At 43.4% G+C, this 25,551-nt stretch overlaps 1 protein-coding gene across 1 annotated transcript in view; it reads right to left on the bottom strand.

The window, feature by feature from the left end:
- Nucleotides 1-1,631: 1,631 nt before the first annotated feature.
- Nucleotides 1,632-25,551, bottom strand: part of DCBLD1 (discoidin, CUB and LCCL domain containing 1) — a 49,034-nt gene continuing 25,114 nt past the window's right edge. Inside the window, 13 exon segments of the mRNA XM_076333477.1 lie at nucleotides 1,632-4,013; nucleotides 6,527-6,646; nucleotides 8,254-8,303; nucleotides 9,347-9,437; nucleotides 10,941-11,057; nucleotides 11,147-11,294; nucleotides 13,113-13,243; nucleotides 13,968-14,183; nucleotides 15,467-15,507; nucleotides 20,241-20,374; nucleotides 22,100-22,172; nucleotides 22,906-22,957; nucleotides 23,517-23,654. Of these exon segments, the coding sequence (XP_076189592.1) occupies nucleotides 3,496-4,013; nucleotides 6,527-6,646; nucleotides 8,254-8,303; nucleotides 9,347-9,437; nucleotides 10,941-11,057; nucleotides 11,147-11,294; nucleotides 13,113-13,243; nucleotides 13,968-14,183; nucleotides 15,467-15,507; nucleotides 20,241-20,374; nucleotides 22,100-22,172; nucleotides 22,906-22,957; nucleotides 23,517-23,654 (1,829 nt within the window). The 3' untranslated portion in view covers nucleotides 1,632-3,495.

Here is a 25,551-nt window from a genome sequence, read left to right as displayed (position 1 = left end):
TTGTTTGTTTGTTTTTTAAATATAAGGCACCAGCTGGGAACGCATGCTAAATTGTCATTTTTGGTTTTCAGTTGGAGGTAGCGTACATCATCGTTTACACTTTCTTACCTCAAAAGCCTCCTTCTTCAATTCCCTTGGTCAGAGACATGTGCAGTTACAGTGTGTGACCCTGTTCCTGGCAAAGTCAGAGGCTTGCCGTCGGCTGCAGCTGGGACAGGCAGGCCCTTAGTGCTATGATCAGTTAATATTTAACCTTCTTGTGAACTCTGGCTCAGTTTTACCGTTCCAGCCTACTGGGAGTGCCTGCTCAGGAAAGAAGTTTGGTACAGAAACGCTATTGAAAGTCTCCATTGACCAGAGGGTCAGACTCTGCTCTCACGCAATCTCTAGAGACATTGGAGAGACCCAGAGCTAATGCAGCCCTTGCAAGTGTGTAAATGTCTCAAAATGGTGCATACTCTAACCTTCACTGTGGAAGAAAGATTGTTAAATGTGTGATGTTTGATAAGGCTGCCTGTGTTATACCTGCGACTGGTTTTGATGGTGAGAACAGGCTGATGTAGACAAGCCGGAGTTTGATGCACCAGTATGTGAGAAGCCATTCGGAGGAGGAGCATGAGGATAAGCCACTATCACTGGGAAGATTCAGGCAGTCCCCTTTCCTTCCTACATCAGGATTTAGTATCTCCACCACCATCAGGATAGAAAGACTACACAGGTAGGAAGTTTCCTTGCGTATCTGCTGCTGGGGTCACTAAAAACTTACTATTTCCCGGGACGAGGTGGAGAAGCCCAAGGCTTTTTATGTTGACTGCCCTCAGCAGTCGCTCAGACGTGAACCATGAAGCACCACGGCAGTGGCTGGGAGCTGGGAGCAACTACAGAGCTGCTGCGCTGCCTCTGTCCCCGTCAGCACCAAGCCACTGTGACACAGGGAGGATGGAGATGTTTGGGGATTTATTTTAAGCCATCCTTTTGCAGTTTTGCAGGGTTTTTTTGAGGGGGGTGGGGATGAAGGCAAGGTGCAAAGCGAGACCCAACTTTTCATTAGGCTAAACCAGCTGTTTTAAGATGGGTTTGAACAGCAGCAGAAATGGGCACATTCTACCAAGAACCCGTTGACACTTGTAGCATGCTGCAGATGCGCAAAGCATGTGGCGGAGGCATGCAGAAAGCTTATTATAATACAAGCAGTGTCATCCGCTGCCTGGTCCCATTGCACTGCTGCAACGGTGCCTCATTAGGTGGGGAATAGCCCTGATTACTGAACACTGCTTGTTTGTAAAGTGACAAATCAGGCTAATTAGCTGTGTGGGTGGAGTATTGGTTTCAGGCTCATCAAGAGGGCATCCTCATCCTTTCCTCAATTATATGCATCCAGCAGCGGGGTTGGGCGCAGATGTCTGTTCATGGGTGCTTCTTCTCTAGAGCTTATGGACAGAAAAGCTGGGCTAAATGGGGCACTGAGAGAATCTTTTTTTAGCCTGTCACTGGGACCGTGAATTGCAGCAGCGCAACTGGCACTTCTGCAGGGTGTAAGGAATGCTTCTTTCTCACCCTGCGGGATATGTGACGAGAGTGGGCGTGCAGCGATGATCAAGTCACTGAGTTAAGTGGCAGGCTTGTGTGACTGATTTACAAATACCAGTGTTCTTTATTTACACAGACATGTAAACAACAGAAGGTAAACAACACTGCCCAGCTCGGTCTAACAAACAGGCTGCTGCTATTTCACTTATGACCTGAGGTGTTTTAGACATTTCACAGAAACTGTATTGACAGCAAACACAGGAAGGCTACGAGGTTACCTTGACTCTCTTCTTTGCACGGGAATCGCATGCACGGTGCGGCAGCGTGAGGGAATGGCACCACTTGAGACCACAAAGCAAGTGTTCGGAAAGAACCCACTAAGAGCTTGCCTTAAGGTCGGATATGGCTGGAGTTAGCAATATTTGTGAGTAGTATCACTGCAACTAGTCTGTACTCTAACAGCACTTTCCACCCAAGGATCTGAAAGCACTTTGCAAACAGACCACAAATCTTTGTTGCATCCTTTGCAAATTATTCCCAGTTTACACGCAAGGAAACGGAGGGCCTTCAGATAGCGACTTTCCCAGAGCTCAGGTTTTACTGGTCTCGTTTCCCAACCTTGTGCTTTAAATATAGCACCATTCTTCCTTCCCAGAAGTATATTGCTTCTTGACATTTTAGGACAAGCTTTTGAATTCAAAGTGACGCTCCAAGCACTGCAGGTAGAAGGGCAGCGGACGGTCCCAGTCACTACCAGAAGCTGTTTCGCTTCAACAACGCCTCTGCTGAAAGAGGAGCCAGCTACTGTGCGATGCATTGCACCCATCCCCATGCTTTTTCAAGTTTGTCTGAAAACAGAATTAAGGGTAACATTAGCTGCAAAAGAAAAACTATTTGAAAACAACTGTGCTAATCTGCTGTCTTGCAAATTTAACTGCAACAGTAAGCCATACACACACAGTGTTTTACTTAGTCGAAGTATTTCAAATAGAAATGTTACACTGAATTTGTAAGACAGAAAAATACCTAGTGGAGCAATGAAGTGTTCAGGAAGTTAGCTGCTTTGTGTCGAGGAACAAATTTCCTTATAGTTTAGCAGCAAAAGCATCAGCTAGGACTTAAACAGGATTTAATTCTCAGCTGTAAATTCACATTTTGGTTCCACTTACACTTCCTGAAAAAAACCAGATTGACAGGTGTTGGGTTTGTTGTTTGGGTTTTTTTTGGTTTTGGGTTTTTTTCCTATTGCTAAGTGATCACCATGGCTTGAACCCAAAACTGGTTTCAGCCTTTCTACCTGTTTCTAACATGAATAGCAAGTTAGTCAGGCTCAGCTCATACGCTAGATCAAATTCAAGCACGTAAGAATTGCTGCTAAAAAAGCAGCCGGGAAGGTGGGTTTGAGCACAGTATGTAAATGCTCAGCTGCCTTCTCTTGTGCATGTTATGCTTCAAGTAGTTTTACTTCTTCCGCCCTCCCAGTAAGAACTACAGTGATGCCCTGTATTCAGTTATCATAGGAAAGGAGATGAATTGCCACAACCATAAGATACATCATTTACAGCTGCCAGTACAACAGCAGGTAAAATAAAAACGGAGAAGAAGGCCTGTTTTTCTTAAATCGGCATTTCTGCAATCCTTTCAATCCCCCAGGTGAAAAGAAAACTTTAGAAATTCTCCTTAAATAAAAGCTATGTACAAATTGCACACATTGCAAATGGAGCACTGAGATCAGTTACAGAAAATAAGATGTACAGTCTTCACTGATAACATCTCTCTCGCTATAAACAGTGATAAACAGCATATGCTTTCTTCAGATGTCAGAACCCAGCAAGACTGCAATATTATGTACACAGGGCTTGTTTGCCTTCTGCCTCCCGCAGCAGAGTCCCTCCAAACTCTGTTTTCGCTTCAGAAAGCTGTGCAGCGACGTTCCTGCGCACCGCATCTCTCCCGCTCGGCAGATCACAAGAGAGCTGTCATTGCTGTCTGGCTTATTGGTTTTAGGCAGTCTCTGGGCGTTGAGTAACCCTCGCTCCCGAGGGCATTGGGCTGAGGTTTCTGGTAGTCCGTGCTGTAGCTCACGGAGGTCAGAACACCGTTAACTTTGGGTTTGTCGTATTTTATGACACTCTGGGGTGTCTGATAGTCTCCGTTCCTGGTATCGGTCTTACACGAACTAGAGAAGCTGCCGGCAGAAAGGGAGTGTTTCTGGGATGAGACGACGGGTATGTTGTAGCCGTTTTCAGAGGGAAAATTATTTTCTCTTGCTATGTGCCGCTCTATGATGGGGGTGGCGTATTCGGGCTCTTGGCTGGTCAGGGGCAGAGCATACTCGTGCCGGTTAGCTCTGTGCGGACAGTGATAGTGATTTTCGAACTCTGAACTCCCCCTTCTTCCCTCGTCTTTGGTGTCCATGGGTCGAAAAGTAGATCCTTTCCGTGTTACCATCCCAGTCCCGATCATGAGAGGCTGCTGATAATCTAAAAGGAAGCATGAACTGCTCAATAAGGCACAGATGAATTATTTTTTTTATTCAGTACTTTATGCATTGGTAAGTATTTTATGTTGAAAAACGACTCGGTTATTGTATCAAACGTGTGGTTATCAGGGATGTGAGGAAACCTTGCCCCAATGCCTGTCCTACTAACCTCCTTCAGCAAGCAAGTGTTGCAGAACACGGCAGAAGCTCTTCCACGGAGGAGCTCCAATCTGCCACCCCTTTTCCTACTCCCTCCATCCCTTTCCCCGCCTACCCACACAAATAAATTAACATCATTTCTGGAGTATACTCAAAAGCGCTAAAAAAAAGAGAGAAGTCAACAGAATTTTAGCAATGAACTGGACAAAGGACATTGCATGAAGATCCACAAACGAGAAGTTCTCCAAAACAAGTGTTCCACTTCTGGAATAATTAAAATGCCCAGAGGATTCTTAACGAGCCCGACCAAGTGCCGGCTTTATTTAAAAGGCATCTTGCAGTAGCTGACTGACAAGAAGGATGAAGTTAGATGGAACGGCAGCCAAGAGAGTCAAGGGAAGTGTGAAATGCGCTAAGCCAGCTCAGCACTGCTGCGGGCGCGCGAGGGGGGACGAGCCGTGGGAGGAGAAGTGGGACCGGTGCCGCTGGAGGAACCGGGCAGTCACCCTGGTCAAGGGGGACGGCAGGGATAGAGCTGGGGATGGGCAAATGGCCCGAGCAGGAGCAAGGAGCGAGATGGAGGAAATGTGGCTTCAAGAAGTGCATGTTTGCACCTCTAGTCGAGGCAGATGCCAGGCTGCCGTGTACGAAGGAGATCTGGACTAAAAAGGTTTTAAAAAAAAAAAAAAATCCAGTAAAACTATTATGAGAAAATTCAGCGTTCTAACTTTCTCGCTTTGGTGCTAGTGACAATCTCTTACAGATACATACGGTGGCCTGAACAGCTCTAGTAAATGACACTGCTAAAGTATCATGTTTTGACGCAGGCACGAAGAAGTTAGCTCAGTTTCTGTTCTGGCATCGTGGTTCATCTGACATGAGCGTCGAATTCGATCCCATATGTCCTGTGAATCTTTTTGGCAGTTCCTGGCTGCTTCCCAAACTTCAGCATGTAGGGTGAAGGTGTTATGATATTTCACTGAGTAAGTGGTGCAGCTCTTCCCGACATCGCTGCCGCCATCCCCAGCAATCTGCCTCGCTCAAGATGAAGCATCTCGACTTGCTCCCGGCTGCCTTTGAGAACTGGCAGCCGGGAATTCAAAGGGGGGGAATTTCATGTAGCATGTTAACCTCTATGCAAGTTGCATGCCCTCTGCAATTAAATCATTAAATGGCATATTTCTGGGCTGTGGTCATATTTTTATTTCATGTTTCTTATTTTTAAGGAGACTGTAAGTGAAATGGTAAGGATGGGGAGCTGCCTGGCCAGACTGAGGTTTAAGACTTCCCACACACGGCAGGAGGGAAGGATGGGGAGAACAGAGGCTCCCCAGACACGGCCGGGGGAACCATGATTTGTGAGCAACCTTTATTCACTCCCTTTCCTTCATGAAATAAAACTGCTTTATAGGTCTCTGCATATTTATATTGAAAGTTTCTGTAAAGGATTGAAACCATCTTTGAAAGATACCCAGGGCAGCACCATATGGAATTACAGTAACCATCCATTTGTTTTTTAAATTTATTTCTCTGCCAAATACATTGGAGGAATTCTAAGGAATTTCTAAGGTCTGGAGGCTGGAAACAGCAAATTACTCTTTCTGGAGGACTGCTGATCACTGATCCCATGCAATGGCTGATCTCACTAGCCTTTCCAGACAGACTAAACTTAGGCAGGTTTAAGATGTGCTAAGAGGATGAATTAAAAAACCATCCCTTTGGGATGCAAATACTGATGTGGGGATTGGCTCTATCCAAACAGTGACCTGGAGCCAAGGTAGCACAGGAGAGAAGCACTGTGGGGTTTTTTTTTCTTCTCTCTCATCTACCTGCTTCCGCTTCAGGGGGCCTCATCTCCAAAATAGTTCAGGCACCAGGAAAGCTGCACAGGGATCTTAGCACGACTTCCAGCTGGGCATGACATCCCACCGCAAACAGCTAAGTAATTTTCCTATTTGCTCAGCAGCAAGGGGCATTGTTCTATTTCCAGAGACTTTTGTGTTTAAATAGAAACACAAAAATTAGTCAGCAAAGCCAAACTATCCTATCCGAGGCACATTCTTGGACTGCATCCATGCCTGACTGCCTTCCGTGGTTACCTTCAGCTGTAACTATTTCAGAGTCAGGAAATCTTTCCCGACAACTCCAAGAAAAGATTTCCAAAATAGTGGGTTTTTTTCCACTGATATGTTTAGCTGCTTCACTATACATCTGGGATGAACACAGATAAATCTGTTCCTGGGCCTCACCTTGCATGAGAGCTGGAGCTTGTAACATTGCTGGCCCGTCCCTCTCCCTGTTACCTGCTCTGCACGCAGAGTAAAATGAAGGCATCGCAGGGGGAACAATTGTTACCTGCCATGTCACTGGTGACCAGATCTAGTTTTTGTGGTGTCTCCTTCTCATTGTTATAGCTGATGGTAAATTCAGTTGACTGATGTCTGGTGAAGGGCTGCTTGATTTGTTTCCAACAACCTATGATAAAGAAATAAAAATAGAAGGCTTATCAGCAGGTTAAATGCTTACAATCAGACTTATCAGAAAGTTTAATTTTTGGTGTACTCATTGCTGTCAATATATTAAAGTATTTAAAAAGCAAGACTAAAACAGGCTGTTTGTAAAAAAAAAAAAAAAAAAGAAAAAAAAAAGAAAAAAAAAAGAAGAAGAAAGCCCCCTAAATACAAAGGGTGAAAGGGAAACAGTGAATCATCAACTGGGATTTCCAAGTGAAAATGAAACTTTATAGAGGATTTTCTTGGCAAGAAGGGTTCAAACTCAGTAGGTGCCTGCACTGATGCCTTAACAAAGTATATCAGTAAAATACCAGCTTTAAATCAGCTACATGTTTTGCCATTGCTTATGTGGCAAAAATAATGCTTAAAATTTCATTTTTTCAGTAGACTAGTATGGCTTCCATTCCCTTGCTATCCGAGCACCTGCACTCATCAACTAATTTGTTCTCACAACATCCTTGTGAAACAGAAAAGAAAAAACCCAGTGTCAGGCACTTGCCTGGAGCCTGCAACAGGAGGTCTGTGGAGAGGTGGGTTCAGTTCCCAGCTTTCTAGGTCCCAAGCCTGATTCACGAGGGCTTAGGAGCTTGATTTATGAAGCACACACGCAACAAATGAACTGACTGGGTAAGAGGCTATCTCCAATTTCTTGGGATTTGTCCTCATTAGCAAGTGAGAAAGGATTATGATGTGACCTTGAAAAATCCTATCAGCAAATAAGATGTTAAGTACAAATTAATTTTCTAATGAGGGTGAGCTGCAGTGGGTAACAGCATTCCTTTCACTGATGTCGGCACCTGCTGAGGGATGAAATTTCGGAGCTGAGCTATTGCAAGGCACTTGTCAAGAGACGTGTGAATTGCTTAGTGGTTTCTTTTTTTATGGAAAGCCGAGATTCAGAAGAATATTCCTCTATAGAGTTGGCTGGCCAGGAAAAAACAGCTAAACCCCAACTAACTTCCAAGCTGATGGGAGACTCCACTCTAGAAAGCGGTATTGAGCAAGACAAAGCATATATTTCACAGAGGTTTTGCAGGCATCTCCTAAAGCAGAGTCTTCAAGCCAATCCCCTATTCAGATTTTACACATGAAGTGCAATTCAGTATTGTTAGGCTTTATAAATACAGTTCCAACCAGGGAGGGCAGCGAGATGGAAATATTAAAGCCATAAAAAATTATTAGCCCTTGCTCTCTTGGAGAAAGGCAGTTCCCTCTGCTGTGGGGAAAAGAAAAAGAAAGCAGCAATTTTCTGCAAAATAGGTATTTTGGAGGAGGGAAGGAAAGGGGGGGCACCTGGGAGCACTCTTACATGCTAATTTATGCGCTTTGTATAATAGATCTTTTGCTAATTGCCTTTCTGTCATAGAAACCAAATTACATTGTTTCTCAGGGCACTGTGCTAGGATGACACGAGTGGGACTATCATTTGCCGTTTCCCTTGTATGAAGAGGTGAATTTGAACAAGGAAACGTGGAAGCTATTTCATAAGCATTTCATGCTTAGTTGCATAAACCCCTTCCTGTTGGCCCAATGGACAGGACAGGACAAAGCGCATGATTCTCCACTAACCTGATTTCTGAGCACTGGATAATCCATAAGAAAGTCCTTTGGCTTCTCGCCTGCGAGGAGAGGAAAGCATTTATAAACATCTGCACTCACAGCATTTCAGCTTCATGCCTTAGCTCCAGCAGAGAGAGCCTTTGTGTTTAGTGGCTGAGGACGACGCGCCACTTTGAGTTCCTGGAGGCCGGTGTTTACTGGAACATAAGGCATGCAACCCGGGGTTTTGACATTTCGTTTTTCCCCATCTGTATGCAAGTTGAGAATGCTGGTGTTCAAATTTCTTGTGTCTGGCACTCATCGATTCGATGTGTCCATGTCCGTATGTGTCACTCCAGGTTATGTTTTGGGTCTGCTCTTCTGCATTCTTTGGCTAGTTTATAGATTTACTGGGAATCCAAGGCAGAGCTGGGTACCGCTAGTGATGAGGCAATGTCACCAGAGCGTTGCTTATACTTCCAAATCCCCATCTGCTGACAGAAGCATTTCCCTGTTCTACATGCAAGGGCAGGTTCATATGAATGGACATCTAGCAGGAACCACAGTTAGCAATGCTTCTTCCAGTCCTCCGACTTGTGAAATGAAGTGGCTTAATTTTAGCTGCTTACCAGTGTACGCCTGCAACTCCTTACAGCTGAGCTCTGCTTTCAGCCCGCTAGGTTAAGTGCTCTAACTTAAGGGTCTGGGAAGCAGAAACACAACAGGAGGGAAGTGAAAGAAAATGATCCAGACAGATAGCTCAAATCCTCCCTTCACTGAATTTTAACTTGGCTTTGGTGTGGAGACTATTCCGTTTTCGATTGCTTTACACCTTAGTATTTGTGGGTATATGTAGGCTGAAGAGAACAGCCGGTTACATTGGACTGTAAATTGGGGTGTGCAGTTCTGACCTCCTTCACCTTAGTTTTTGTCCGACTAGGGGGGACGTACAATGAGAAATACCATTTACAAAGACACAACATGAGTTCTACTTAAAAGGAAGACTGCCAAACAGTACCAATTTCCAGCTCCCTGGTAAAGAGGCTCTGGAAAGAGGGCACGTAGTTGGACATGCTAGCTAGGTAGCCACAAATGCCTCCTATGACAAAAGACAGTATCTTACTTTCTTAGGGCTGCACAGATACAGATTCCAGAGAACAGGAACAGACACAGCACGATGAGGACGGGGACAATTATAGCTGTAAGCTTTAAGCCTGCATGAGGAAAAAAAAAAGGATAAAAGTTAAAAAGGCAAATTACTCTGAGGCTGATAATTTTTACTACAGAGAATTTAGCAAAAGGCAGATAATCTTGCAGGAACACTCCTTGCAAGAGAGCATGAAAATGTAAAACTATAAAACTGCAAGACCGGTCCTCAGCTGTACTTAGTTGCCATGTACCTGTGTGGAACAGTGTTGAGACGAGAGTTAAATATACTTTCTCAAGGCTGACACTTGGCTTAATGTCTATATGCATCCTTACAAAGAGCAGTTCTTTCTTACTACACACTAGGTAACTTTTAAAAAGCCACTTACAACAACTCTGCTTTCAGTCGCTTATAAAACTGCCAAACGAGGCTGCAATTTTACATGCCGAGTATCTGGCTCATGCTGAATTGGTTGAAACATTTCAGTCAAAGTAGTTCAAAGATTTCCAGGAGTGGAGCTAGGGAAAAACCTTTTTAGCCCCTGTTAAATTCTAACACAACATGGTTTAGAGCAGGGATTTGGAAATTAGCAGTGGGGTGGCTCTTGTGTCAGGAGCGTGCCATTCGCTGTTCCTACAGACGCTTACCAGGCTGTGAGAATAAGGTGGTGCGTGTGTCCACAGGGTATTTACAATTGAGCAGATGAAATCTCAGTAGATTTCATTTTCAGTGAACATGGATACAATTTATCCATACCACTGCACAGATGAACTGAGCTTGCTCTTGGCAAGAGCAATGCAGTTTCAGAAGAGCTTTTTTTTCTTACAGATTGCTTCTTAACAACCAGGTTTTTTACAAAGATATTCCTACAACTATGAGCTACCTAATGGGTAGCAGTGTTTGGTGTGGTGGGTCTGGTAATTCCTGCCCAGCTATGGGTCCACCAAGCAGTCAGTATAAGCAACAAATTTTGTTGGCTTGCTTTTTAAGATCCAAGAAATTAGCTCCACAACATTAAAGGATGAAGATTGCATATTCCGGGCAGAAGTATGAGAATTAAGGTTTTCTGAGCCCCTGTGAACATAGGCATTATGAAATAGTGTTTAATTACCCAACCATGCACTACTATATGTTGCTTATAGCTGGGGACCTGCTCTGGGAGGTGTCATGTTTGCGCAGAGAGAAGGTAACATTTTTGTGAGATCACTGCCTCACGTATTGAAAAAATTATAAAATATAGGAAGAGGGTGAGGAAGAGCTCCTCCACAAAATGCTGATGAGTGCTCAGTGTAGTCCCTTGAGCCACCCACCAAGCATGGCAAATAAACCAGTACGACAGGGAAACCAAAGCCTGATGTTTCACACATCAAGGAAAATTAAGGCTTTCAATCTCTTTCTGTGCCTTAAGACAAAAAGAGCCTATGTTCCTCCCTCTTCCCTCTGTCATTAACCTTTAATAAACTCTGAAGGGAAAAGAAAAGTTTTGATTTGTGAGAAAGTTTAAAGTTCACTCAGGCTGGGCTGAAGACATGGTGCATCCTAGAGAAAATGCAGCGCTAGGTAGTGTTACCCAAGTTAGTTTCTTCCAACGGGATGGGCTCCGTAACAGTCCTGTCTTCTTTTCCAAGGGAGGTTTCTGTGCTCTGACTTGGTTTCTGCCACATTGAATGCGTAAATGAACTATTAGCTGCAAAAGAGAAGGGGGCATCAGTGGCACTGTGGTAGCACAGGGGGCTTTGGAGGCACCATGCCTGGGGAGCGCCGCTTACCCCATACCTTGCATTATTTGACAGCCCATCAGCTCGAGCTTCAATGCTATTCTTTGGTTCCAAGTCTGAGGGATAATTCGCACGTAACGGGCCACTATTGGAGGGATGAAGTTATTGCGTACTATGTCACCAGCGTTGGAGTTGCCTTGGAATACCTGCAACGAAACGTAAGCACGTTGTTTGCTCTGTTCTAAAAGTCTCGTTCTTCAAAGTGCTCCTGACATCCAACTTCAAAGATTTTCATTATCCTAAAACTAATATATTGATAATCTGGGATGCAGCCACAAGATCTTTGGAAATGAGAGTTCTGGAAAGAAATAATCATTTTAGTTCTGACAGATGATCACATTTTTCTGTTAGCTCGGAGAAGAAAGATTATCACTCTGTTTCAATTCTGTGTAATTTCTAGTTAATGTATGCTGGTATAATGCTATCATTTTTGATTTAATAGCACTGCAGCACCCTTACTTGGGCAACAGGGGATAAAAATGTAAAAAGAAAAAAATTGAAGTGAAATATTTCTAGACATTTTGGTAAAATGGTCAGTTTTCTGTACCAAGCTTGAAGAGTGATTATTAACTATGTAGTTGGGTCTCCTTTTCCCTGCACTTTTACAGTATTTCCCAGAATCAGCTCAGCCCATGTGCAGAACAGTAGTCCTTGCAAAATTAGTTCCTGGAGATGCTAGGGGAACTTAAAAGCCTGATGAGATAGGGAAGCGAGCTCAGCATTTCTTAGATAAAATGCCACGCCGCATGGGGTTCGGATGGGACAGGTTTTGTCATGCACCTTAGCTGAAACTAAGATCATATATAATACTTTCATAAGATTATTTGTAAATAACAAGTCATTGTGAAAAACTGCACACCTGCAGATTTTAAATAGCTAGCCTTCACAGTTCAGCCACTACTAGGTTGATTTGTGACTTTTTGGGCCAACACCCCCGAGTTTAACATTTAAGAAATCTTAAGCCAGTTTAACGTTGCGCAGTGAAATTCCTTGCCATACAAGCTAAGAAAATCAGAGCTAGTAGGAAATCTCTCTACAGCTCTACCGAGTTTTTAAAAACTGCTGTCAGGACTGAGGACCAGGTAGAGCCTTATCCTGAGGCAAGCTGAGCTCCCTCAGAAATGATGAGTGAAGGTCTGACTTTGAACACTGTGGGGGCAGAGAGGGGTTTTTTTGTTTGTTCGAAAGGAAACACGAGGTTTTCAGGGGAAAAGGTTATCAGACAAACCTGTGCAGCACATCCTTTGTCTGCAGGGACTAGTTGCACTGCTTTTATCTGTTCGTTGTTAAAGTCACTCAGAGTCTGTGAAAGCTGTTTTGTGGACAGGTATTTTGGTGTAAGAGCATTTATTTTAAGTTCAGTTACATCGATTCCTAACAGACATAGGCTGTGCCCACAGACTTGTGTCAGAAGAGTCCCGCCAGCGAGGGGCAGGGAGCGGTGCCGTCCCTGGTGATAACACAGCCGAGCAGGAGCTTGATCCGCAGGCGCAGCTTCACCAGCAGTGCTGTGCTTTTACCCGAGTCGGTTGTTTCGCTTGTGGGGGGTGGGTTGGCCATGCTGGTGCATCTGAAGCTGACTCTCAGCTCTGCTGGTGCTGTGCCGACCAATGTTTCTGCACTGGTACAGCGTTCCTAGCACGGGCAAGCACTGAGCTGAGCTAAAGACTTGCCCAAACAGCCTGTTGTACAGCTTTAATTACAACGTTTTTTTTCAAAGAAGGATACACACATACACATGCCTCCCTGTGTGTGTCTCACAACTTCAGCAAGCCCTGGATAACTTCCTTGTTTCAACAAGCTCGCTATCTACTCCGTGGCCGTAAATTACACTGGTGAAGACAACCCAAGTCTAGACAAGTCTGAAACTCCTAATCTTTCTTGACAGTGAAAGCCTGCCCTTCAATGTCAAGGCAGCGTACGCATTATTGCTCTGTTTTCCTACCCCTCCCACTTTCCCTTACCTTTTCTTCATTGCTCAGAATCCCTTTGTAAGTTCTCCATTTCGAGTTGTTATTTTTATAGTTCATTGTAAATGTCTTTACGTAAAAGTTGAAATTCAGTGTCATGGATCCAGAACCAGTGGTCTTAATCCCTTTTAACAAAATGCAAAATACATTTTCATTTGTTAGGTGTCTCTTTTAAAGGAACATTTTCAAATGCAAACACAGAAGCCGAAACAATTTGGAGAACTTTGCCTTCTAAGTCTTAATTTATTTTTCAAACTGTGTTGGAATTGAGTTTAAAAGTTGGGTGAAGTATGGAAATCAGTTTTAAATTGTGAATTTAGAGCAATGGAATTTTTACCAGAGCCCAAATTAATGACTCCAGAAATGGTAATTGCTTTTTGATATTATGGTCCATATCATGAGTCTTTACAACTTTAGCAGCAACTGTAATTTACATTTTTACAACTTAACCAGGAAGTGGAAACAGGAATTTCTTTCACCTGGACCATTGTTTCAAAGGCTATGACTTTAGTGTTTCTTATTGATTCCAGAACTGCATCATTAATAGATCCTAAGCAATCGTTTATCATCCATCCAGACTCTACTGGTCCCCGTGTAAGTATTTTGTTCTGAGCCTAACAGCATGTTTACAGATCAGGCATGCATGACAGTTGAGTTCAATCCTATATACAAGACCAGTCTTGTAAATAGCCGTGATTTTTTAAATAGGAAAATAATATTCCTCAATGCAGAACATTTCGTTACATTTAATGAAAGAAACATTGCATTGGTGCATTATTAGCTTTTCAGCTGCATTCAGTTTCTTCTCCAGCTGAAACCCCAGCTTCTAATAACCAGATAGTGACATACCCGTTATTCTCTTCTTCTCTCCCAAGTCTATCTCCAACCATTCACGATTGCTGCTGTGGTTAGAGGCCCAAGCCAATCCTGGGGCTTGAAGCCAAGCCTTGTTGGGAGACCACTGGAATAGTTGCCCAAATTCGTTGGTCTCCTCCCAGTAGGAAGATGCAGTAACCTGGGTCTTGGAGAGGAATCCCTCTTCCAGACTTAGAGATTTGTTGCAGCCTAGGAGTCCCCATACAGACAGACAGAAGGAGTTATTTTGTGTTTTCACAGCATATTTTTATATTAGGCTAGCAACATATGAAGACCACCCACAACAGCAAAGTCAGATGTTGCTTAATCTAGTGCTAGCCTGATGCTATCCATTAGCTGTGGTGCATGCCAATCAATTTGTAGTGGATGATCCAGTACCAGAGTGCTGCGGTCCTTCTCCTTTACCAGTTTAACTCCTACATACATGACACCTTCTAACTACATCTGCTATTTTTGCCATTTTGTTTTTTAATCTCCGCAGTTTTGTCTCATTCTTGTGAAGATGTCTTATATTTTTAAATTTTCCTTCTGAAACATAATATTTATGTTTCGAGATTGGCATTAACTAATTTTGCTGTACAAAACATTTCTCAGATGAAGGCACTGTACTGAAAGGAACACTTTACTGTAAATATTTCATGATTTTCACCTGCAATTAGGGCTAGGAAAGTTACTCATTAGAGAAGCTCCTTAATACTGCTGCCAAGAGGTGATATCATGAAGATAATAGCTGCAGGTAAGTATAACAAACTCCACCAAAGAACCCGCAAAATTTCTGCAGATCAAGGTTCTTCGGAGAAAACAGGCCAGTGGAATAAGGTTTCAGTGAAGTTAAAAATAATTCCCTGGCAGTTTCAAAGGCCTATACATGCTCTACAGTTTTCAGTGGAATAGTAAATGATTTTATCTCGGATGACTGAAATATAATTCAAATGAACAAGCGCGAACTTTTCCCCCCTCTTTGCTATGTTTTATGCAAATGAACAGCTTGACAGATTAAAGACACTTTTGCATCTTGGAAAGTCATAAACAAAAACTCGTTCCGTATCAGTGCAATGTAAATATATTTTCATTCCTCTCTATGCTTTCATTCTCTTCTTGTATAACGAAGACAGAATTTGTAAATGTCTGAAGAAAAACTGCTTTCATTTTCTGCCACCTAAAGTACATAAAAATGGGATTATCTGATTGCCATTTTTCATATGCTGGCACCAGAAATGTAACAGCAGAATACTATTTCTGTTTCTCCTCTATGCGCGTATGACCTATTCCTATTCTGTGTTTTTTTCTAGCTCACTTCACATCCCTTCAACTTTTTTATTCAACTTGCCAATTTTAAAAAATGGCTGTCCTAAAATATCCTTCCTAGACACAGCCTGACATTCTCCTGATTACTTTTCAAAACTTTTACAGAAAATACTTAAATAAAAAGGTAAAATTTGAATAGCTAAAAATAAAGCCATTGTTCTTACCATTTGAAGTAAATATAAACCGCTTATCTGACAGCGAGCCACTGTAAGAAAAGAAAAAGGTAATTCAGCCTTTCAGGAGGCGGTCACGGGAACGCTGAGATACGGTTTCAAAATCACTGCTTATCTAGCAAAATATCTCGCCAGATAGCCGCTTGCTTTGCTGGCTGGTTACCGACCCACTCGGTAGGGGGGTATGCACTCTTGTGCATCTCTCACCGTTTTTTAATGGGTTTGAGCATTTGTTATGCTTTAAAGTGACTCCCCGTCCCTTCAGCCTGTTACTCTTGCTGCGTGCTTCTGCTTTTCTCCTCTGCGCAGGCCCTGCACCGCTGTGGGAAAGCTTACCCCTTCTGCTCCTCAGACCAGCAACACAAGAGCATTCAGAAGAGCCAGGGACGGGAAAGCTAACAGGGCCTGGAGCTCCTGGTGGTGACTGCTCCCGCACCGGGCCCAGGCCTCTTCTCACCTACAGTAGCTTAAATTAGAGAAACTTCACTGCAATCAATGACTTTCTATTAGTCCAAGTCCACATCTAGTTTGAAGAAAATCCAGCCTTAAGCACTGTGGAACAGTTACGCTTGATGGTGACTAAACCACGTCAGCTCTGACCGTTCCTACTTTGGCTACAGGTGTATCACAGCCAGACTGAATGAAAACTACTCCTTGTTTTAATCTGAGTTGGAACCTGTTCTGTTATAACCACGACCAACAGCTCCCATCAGGAATGGTTCTTTTTGCTCCGTTAACAGGACCACATCTATGGCTGCCCTTTTCTTCCTCCTTCTGACATGAACAGCTTTGCTTCAGGAGAAAAGTCATTTCTTGGGCCGCTCCATACAACCCTGCACAATGCAGGACAAGATAAAATCACCACTGTAAGAGAAAGCTGAGCTTTCCTTGGCCTCCCATGGAGCCACTTTCTGTTTCCCCGTGAGATGCCCCTGAGGTTTCATTCCAGAAGCGATGACTGACTGGCTGCCTAATAAAAATAAAAGCCCGGCTTTTAACATGAAATTAGTTTGGATTTCTTGAAAAGCTGACCCCCTCAACGTCGCTTTGATTAGCCGCATGCATCACTTGCCCCTTTTGAAAAGCCTTGGCCAGCTTGACTGAGCAGTAAAACAACTTCTACACTTAAACGTCAACACAGCTCCCTTTCAGGCTGCCCTTTGTTGTTGGCCGGGAAAATTTCCCCCCAGGTACTGTCTGTGGGCTAACGGCGGTGCGCAGGGCTGTATGTTTTGAGAGCGCTGCAAACGGGGAATGGGAAAGTGGTTGCACGTCAAGGTCAATAAAAACACTGCTTCTTTTTGTCACTGAGGGAAAAGTAATGACCACAGGCAAATGAAGCCCTTCAGAGATGATGGAGAGCACTGGGAGGGAGCTGATTTATTTGGGCATGTAGGCGGTAGAGTAGCTGGAAGGAAAAAGCCGAGCTCTCCCTCCCACACCTTCCCCCCCAGGCAATCCTCAGGGGCGATCAGATGTGCTCTGCTCGTTGCAAACCAGTTTGACGTTACAGCCAAAACAATTTTTGCTTTCTTAGTGAATACAAAGCAATCCATTTCAAGAGGAAAGAAGAAAATAAAAACCCATGGTGATCAGTAAAACCTACTCAAAACAGAAATCACAGCGCTCCTCGAATACTTATTTATGAGATAATGCTTTGTAATAAAAAAGTCACCGAGATCCCTTTCAAACAGAGGTCTGCAATTTTAGCAGAGAAAGGGAGGAGGTTAGCGTTTCTGAGGTCTATAAAGCTATGAAAGCAAGCTGAAATATTTCTGCTATAATTCTGCAAGTCACTGAAGAGGACAAACTAATTCAGTAAGTGGTAATTCATCAGTTTCCTAATGTGACAGGTGGCATTTGTCACACAAATTTCACGTTATCCTTTAAGGGATGGTATCACCCTGTGCTCCTCATTTTCCTGACAACCTTCAGGATCCTGCCTAGCCAACCGTACTGGTGGCAGGACTGCACGGGAGATCTGTGCCGGTAGCGCTGCAAAAAAAGGGTGCTGCTTCCCATAATAAATTTCTGTTAGCATCAAATCCTTTTTTTTCTTTTTTTTTTTTCCAGAGTCGGTCTCAAGCAAGCTTTTTATAAGCAGTGCAGGTTAACCCCAAATCTCATCTTTCACAATTCACGAGCATGTCATCTCTTCCATTTTCAAAGACAAATGATTTCACGTACGCGGAGGTACAGTCACGGGCCAGGTCACATTACAAAGTTAAACCCCCATATATTTGTACTGGGGTATCAGGACTGCCCGATAAATTCGGCCACTTTATCTTCATTATAGCGTTTGCAGGTGCAGGTCCACGCATGGATGATGAGAACCAAAAACCCCACAGATGCTGGAGCATAACAAGCGCACTGAAAAATGGAGTCGGGGAGGCCGAGGGCAGCTTTTGCGGGCTGGTGAGCGAGCGAGCCGTAACTGCACCGTCACATTACAATGCAGATATTTAACAGCTCGATGCACTCCAGCAGCAGCTTTTGATGAGGTCAGTTTTGGCTCAAGTCACTAAATAATTTAAATCTTTACTGCTGAAATCCACTATAAATGAGATTTTAAAAACTTGGGTAAGCTTTTATTTAAGGGAGTCTAAAAAGCTCTTAAAGCAGTGCTGCCTAAGCACTGTTTTTTTCTCGCCAGCACTGGCTGCTCTGCAGGTATTTCTTGCAGCGTGTAGGTATCCCGCGGACAGGGACGTCATGCAGCTTTGGAAATACCTCTTACAAAAGCCTTTTTAAAGCATGAAATGCATTGGTTCATTTTCTTAGTAATTAGGCCCACTGTTTCTAGGAACACTTTTTCAAGTTTTGAAATAAAATGATTTCCCTGCATCCTCCAGTTTCCCTCTCCCGGGATAACGGGCTCACACCAGCAATCCATCTGCTCCCGGGATTGTCCCAGCTGCCAGGAGCAGCAGAAGCATCCCGGGAAGCGCTGTGCTCACACTCCCATTTTTCTCAACATCTGTGCCATCTAGTTTGCAGGCATCTGACACAGTATGCACCCGCTTACCTATAGCTCCCTGTATAATCTGTAGAATGCGACGGTTGTCTCCTCGGGGCAATTCAGTCCCTTCGATATGTGCATCATGCTCGAGGACTGCCTCTGTCTGCCCTGGTACGCAGGAGAGCTAAGGGGGCTGCACTCCTCTTTGGGGTGCTCTCTCAGGGGACTCACATTAAATGGGCTAAATCCGAGCCCTGGAGGCTGGCTTCAGCCTGGAAGCACACCTTTCAGCTCTCCTTCAAGTAAATAGGAGTTTTCCCGCTTGATGTGATAAAGACAAGTTTGCATCTCTGTGAGTACTTCTATTACGCATATGAATTGTATAAGATGTTTTGTGAATAGCAACATTAAAAGGACGTTTGGCAGTTACGGTGATGGGTTAATTATGTAAACAGTGTTTTCCCCCAGCACGTGTACGTTTGCTGTCTTCTATGCTTCATTCGTTGCCCACTAGCTCTTGTACTGTGAAAAAAATACAAATGGGAATCCCAGCTGCCTTCCATTACAACGTTTTATGTGCTACTGTCTGAGTTACGCCTTCTGGGATTCTCAAGGATCACGAACATACGAATGTATGTAAATGGTTCTGTAACATCTTTAGTTAAGGCACAAAATATTTAATTCAGGTTTCATTAATCTGGTATGTGTGACGGAAAGAATTTGTGTTATTTGTTTTATGGAAGGGCTTGGTGCCTGAGCTGAGGTCTCAGTTGTGCTTTGCTTGAGACAAGTTTATATTCATTTTCATAGGCAATTAACTTTCAAGCAACATGTGTAAGAAAAATAGAAAATATTTAGGCTTTACAGGCCTTCCACTAGTGGTCTACATGCTACCCAGCTTTGTATACTCCAGTGCCATTATATATAAAGCATTTTGATCTATGCTGAATTTTAAGCACAGCAACAGACCAAATGAATGGTTTGGGGTTTTTTTTCATGAATGAAACCATGACTGTAAAATTGTCAGGATGATGTGGAGGAATCATGGGGGAAACAGGAAAAAAGTATAAAAAATACATATTCCCTTAGCTCTCTTAGGCTATGGGACTTAGGATATTTCCCTTCCTACAGAAAAAGAAAAAAAAAGCCTCATGTAAAATCCAGATAACATTTGAAAATTAAAAAATATAAACCAACAGGAATGACAGAGGCAGCTGCTGGAAGGGCTTACTGTGCTGGATAGAGATTAGAGGATTTATTTCTAATTCAACAACAGTACAATTTAAAGTCAGAAGATAAGTGGTAAATATAACACCCTTGCTATAAATATTCTAAAAGAGAAAAACTCTGAACATGTCAAAAGCACAATGTTTAAGAAGTTGTTCATTAAATCCCCTATGGCTCAACAGCACTTTTTATTTATTCATTCTTCCTGCTTCTTTTAAACTTTAACATGAATTTATCATGATTTATTAGCACATCGATTAAAGGTGTTTGTTGCAGAACATCGTACTTTCACATATCTGCTAACAAAGAAATTTGCAAATATGTTTTGGAAGGAAAAGAAGAAAAAGAAGAAAATACTGCCCTACATGGTATAAAGCCACTGAAAACTTGGAACATTTTCCTATATCCGATGCCAACACCATTTTAACAAGGCAGTAGGAACAAAGCCCAAAAACCCCTAGACCCACAACTGGCATCTTTTCCCCCCAAAAAGAGCGTCCCCACCTGCTTCTGCTGATCTGGGCAGTGCGCTGTGCCCCGGGGGTTGCTCCCAGAGCCGGCCCCATCAGCGGTACTCACTCGTGCGAGGGGACACCGTTGGCGACGACGCCTTCGTAGCGGCTGATGCCCTTCTGCTGGGTGACGCTGATCTGACCGCCCAGCTCGTCTGCAATAACGCCTGCATGTATCGCCGACTTGCACAGCAGCGAGGTCTGAAAGGCAGAAGCCGTCAGAAGCCAAAGCTTAGAGGATCAATCTGACAAACTTCCAAGCCACTAGTACACAGGTGTTACAGCTCATAAAATCTGGCAAAGGCTCAAGAGGAATAAGAGGCAGAGGAGGGAGAAAGAACAGTAATCGTTGAAAAAAATACGTTTCCAAAAGTCATCTTTTTTTTTCAAATGAAAAAGCAAATAATCTGCTTCTGAGAAGGTGCTGTAAGATTTTAACCTAATAACTATTGTGTCACTCCTCGGGAAAACAAAGTCAAAGGCACGGCAACTCTTTTTTGCAAAGAGAAAATGATAATTACTCGATGGACTTGCCTGAAGGCAGACCTATTACTGCGCCTTAGGATTTGAGTCATGGCATACATTAGGGGATTTGGCTATGTGTTGACTAGCTGCTGCTGGGTTTTAAGTATAGCCCATTTGCCAGTATCTCAGGTGGGATAACGCTGAAAAATACAGGCAAGACAACTTGTGTGCCAACTAGGTGGCAATAACGTACCACTGGGCTAGGTCAGAGCAGAGAAGGGCTGGTGGAAAGGTGCAAAGGAGATATTCCCAGGGGCTGCTGGCAGAGATTGGTCTCGTTCACACCTGCCCAGCTTGGGCTACACTACTCGACAAGCTGGGATGCCGGGCTGTCCCCTCCAGGGAGGGGTGGGGACACAAAGGCAGCAGGGCTCCAGGGGAGCCCTGCAGGTCCTTCCCATCAGAAAAGCTGAATCCCCCTTAACGGTGGAGGGAAAATTTATTTCAAAAATTCCTCGGCGCAGATAAGATCTGCATGAGGTCATGCCATGTTCTGCTTTTCTTTCCTAATCACCCAAACTAAGGGCAGGAATAGCTTCAGTTAATGAGAATGAAACGTGGCATTTCTTTGTTTCTTCAGCTCTGCCACCTTCCAGGCTGGAGCCGTGTGCTCGAATAACTGGATGAACAGGTTAAACGTGAACACTGAGTTTTTGGAAACTCAGCAACTGCTGTATTTGTGACAGGGTGGGATTTCACTTCAGTGGTATGATTAAACTTACTGCACTGTGAGAGACGTAAAGATTTCACCGACATGATGGGAGGAGAGTCCAGGGTGAGGGGCACAGAGAGGGCAGAGCACTGTGTGATATGAACTGTGGATATATGCAACCACTCAGGCAACTTCTTTGCTTTAAAGAACGAGCAGTTAAAACAACTCCAGAGGTTGGTAGTTATCAGTGGGATGTGATTAGGCAGTGTATAATATTTATTTCATCTCAGAGCAGATTGCTGGGATATTGCAGGCATAATCTTAAAAAATCCCCGCATGTTACTGAAATGTATTTTTTTTCCTACAAGAGATAACTTTAGAAAAGAAACGGACATGGACCCCAAACAAATAAAAGCTGAAGTTGCAGGAATATTTAGTACACGGATGAGCACTGCCTCAAGAGGGACAAACCCTATGCAGGGTTTTTCCAGAAAGCCAGAAACGACAAGTCAGTAGGTGTATTTGACAATCAGTGGACTTTGTTCTCACACAATTGATTTGTCTGTTTGAAAAGTGTCTCCATGTGCTTATATACTGATAACATACTCACATACTGATAATAAAAGGTATATCTAACACAGCTGGGAAGAATTACTGACAAAAGTCAAGCAGCAGAAGTTGAAACCAAGTTGTGCTATGCTTCTCTCTTCTGTCTTTATAAATTTCCCCTCGTTATCCTGTGTACTTACATCTCTGTATCCTTCTCCGATATTCCCAGAAATGTCACCTGCTATGTCTCTGCAGCCAGCAGGACAGTATCTGCTGTAGTGAGAGAAGAGAGGCATGTTTAAAACATGAACTGTAGTGACAATACACAGAAACAAACTTGTGCAAAAGAAATGCTCTCAAACCAATAAATATTTTAACAGTAAGTTCTGGCTGATGGATTGTTAGTCTAGGAGGTAAACAGGTGGGCCCTTGAATTCATGAGTGGACTGCACACAGCAGCACACAAAGAACCAGAAAAGCAGTTTTGCAAGGGCATTTCTGTTTAATTCTCTTGTTCTAGAAATGCTACCACAGGAGTTCTCAGCACAGCCCCGATAAGAAGCCTACATGCACATCCAGACAGCAGCCAGAAGAGCACAATTTATTACCATTTCAAATCCTATCGCAAGGTTCAAGGAACCAAGAAATTATAGCTTGTCCTCAGATAATCTTCTATCAGCTGGGATGTGATCTGCTCTCAGGAGAAGCACTGGAATTCGAGGCTACTTTGAATTTCAAAGTGGAAACTCTTTTTACATATACCATGTATATGTATGCCCAAATGAGACTGGCTCTGTAACTCTTTTCACTGGGCCGCAGACTTCCATTCTGCACTACTGCTTCTCACAACTGGGCCTTGGACTATTACAGCATCGGAGCTCACAAAAATTCACTTCTCCAGAAAACCAAGACTGTACCTGCCTTGTATGACATTTTCTAACAATTGGACCAGATGACAGCTACAGCAAAGCAAGCCACAGCGCAGAGAGCTGCAAACCCTCTTTACCTGTATTCAGCCTTTGTGTAGTGGTTCGCTCGTTCCAAACATGTTATTAGATCTGTGAAAAATTTACAAATGTCAATCCCCATTGCAGGATGTAGAAATACAAATATTTGGCTACACATCAAATTACATTTAAAGATATCTCTGTATAATACTTAAACAACTTTATTAGATAGAAGGCAACAGCTATGGTTTTCCCTCATTCTTTTCATCTCCCTCTTCTACTCTTCCTATGTTTTACACCTTCAACAAAGTTGCACAGACCCCCAGAGTATTAAATGTAGGAATCAAATCTTAATCTCCCCTATCCCTTCATCCTGTCACTGTGTGGTAGATGCTGGAGCCCAGAATACAGTGGAGCTTCGAGGAGATGGTACTAATTTTCTCTTTCACTGGGCCTGTATTGCAAATTACCTAGGTAGGATTTCAGCAGCTATTATATTTGGTTAATATTACAGCTGCTTCTTGCTCACATGCTATCATGGTTCATGCTAATCCAGAAATATTTAGGACCAAACATTTGGGCTAAAGTCCATGTGTGCAGAGAAGATAATGAAATAGGGGGGGCTATGCCACTAATCCTTTAGAAATAGTGCTTTTGGATTTCACTTTACCTGGATGATCACTACTGGCATAGGACAACAGAAAGCCTCGTCCTGACACGTGGGATCCACTCTCAAAGTGAATAGTCGCTTCATTGCTATCCAGAATGATTTCTTTGGGGATGGGCATCACATTGCCGCAGTATGGCCCTGCAGAAGAACAAAGAAGATTTCAAAAGTTTAGATGACATAATTAGACTGGAATATTCCCACGATTAGCAAAGTTTCATAACACGCTCATTCTCCTTCAGTACCAATCCCAATGTTGACAAAAGGGTTTTGGCTTCAGTCCTTTATGGGTACGAGCTCCCAAGTTACCCTGACAAGGAGTGGCTGGGATCCGATTGTCTCTCCATGGCAGCAATTCCAGCATCCACGTCTCTCATCACATAAGCCTTAGGAGAATGATTAATGCCCTTCGGCCTTTGAAGTGCAGCATGCTTACAACCAGCAGTAACTCATTAGAGAAAAGAACAGAACATTCAAAGGCAACCCAAGGGATCTACGCAGGGTCCCCTAGATAAACTCTCCAGATGCGTACAGCTCATGCTGCTGTAGCACAGCAGCCATTCAGGAAAGATTAAGACCACAAACAGGGTACCTGCTTTTCAAGGACCCGTGTGCCACAAGCCAAATTGTACTACGAGGCAGTACCACTTTACTCAGAAAATGTCTTCATTTATTTTCCTTTAAAAAACATCATCAGACCATTGAAGTATGCAGTTCAAACCTCCAGAGTTTTAAACAAAAAAGAGAGGGAGAGAAAGGGGAAGATGAAGGGAGTGGGACAGGGAGGCAAGAGCCTTGTGCTTACATTGAATTAGATAAGGGTTTTATAGGTACCAACTGCAGTATCTTGGAACAGTCTTTGGGACACTCCTTTCTTGCGACAGCAGGCGTGCCCGGGACTCTTAATAATTACATTTGCTTCTTTAGAAGTCAGTTCCCGAGGGGAGCTTTCTTTCGAGATTGCCACAGTCTTTGCTCTTGCCTTCTGTCACCAGACCTGGGTGCAAACACTTGCCCCTGGCTGCCCTCAGGCGCAGATGACACAGAAAATCCAAAGCGGTTTGGGTACACTTTTTTGAATTTATGAGGATGCTTACAACATAAACTGCTAAGAAGAGGGTTTTGTAAAATGGCAAACGTGGTTTTTTTTTTTTCCCCAAGAGAAAAAACAAACAAGACCCTTTACAAGCCCTCAGCCCGTCTGTTCTGGTGAATGACAGCTTTGGATCCTAAAGCAAGTCCTTGGGAGGAAAAAGGATCGCTTTGATTTTTCCTAGACAACCTCATTTTATTGATGGTGGCTACTTTAGGGCAACTTGGAACTGACTTCTGAGAAATCGCAGCACAAATCTGATGAGTGGCACCCTTCCTAATGGGCTCCTAAGAGCCTCTTCTTTTTGCTTGATACTCTTGGGAGGGTTTTTCCCAAATACTTCACCGGCCTTATAACAACTATAAAACCAGCCTATAGAGTAGCCCAATTGGAGCCAATGACAGCCAGTTGTCAGCAGAATGGGACAAACCAAAGGAGGAACTCTGTCTTTTGGCTTATAAAAAATCATACGGCGAAGCAAGGCGGGCAGAGAAAAAAGCGACAAGTGTGACATTTCCCTGGAGTACTCATGTGTTGAAAATGACTCACGACTTAGAGAAAACAATGTCTATAAAAAGGGTTAAACAAATTGCTTAGGAAATGAACTTATCAAAAAGACAGCATCTGACACTGTGTCATACCAGACAACTGCACGAGTGATTTATTTGAGGTCTTTTGTGTCAGATTGCAGTGGGAGAAGTAAAGTGCTAACTTAGATATTTTTTTTTCCCAGCGAGAAAGAAAGGGGAAGAAGACAGGGAGGCATTGCATTTCTTCAGAATAAAACACCTGAGAAAACTTTAGTCCTTTTCATCTCTCAAGGACTGTCTCTACATATTTTCTCACAAGTGCTCTTTGGCTTTCTGCCTCACAGCGATTGGCAGTGACCTATCTACTCTGCAGGTATAATTTAGATGGCTGATTCACTCAACCACACACCAGCTG

This window comes from Aptenodytes patagonicus, chromosome 3 (assembly GCF_965638725.1).
Source record: "Aptenodytes patagonicus chromosome 3, bAptPat1.pri.cur, whole genome shotgun sequence".
NCBI classification, from domain to species: domain Eukaryota; kingdom Metazoa; phylum Chordata; class Aves; order Sphenisciformes; family Spheniscidae; genus Aptenodytes; species Aptenodytes patagonicus.
This window is presented reverse-complemented; position numbering and strand designations above follow the sequence as displayed.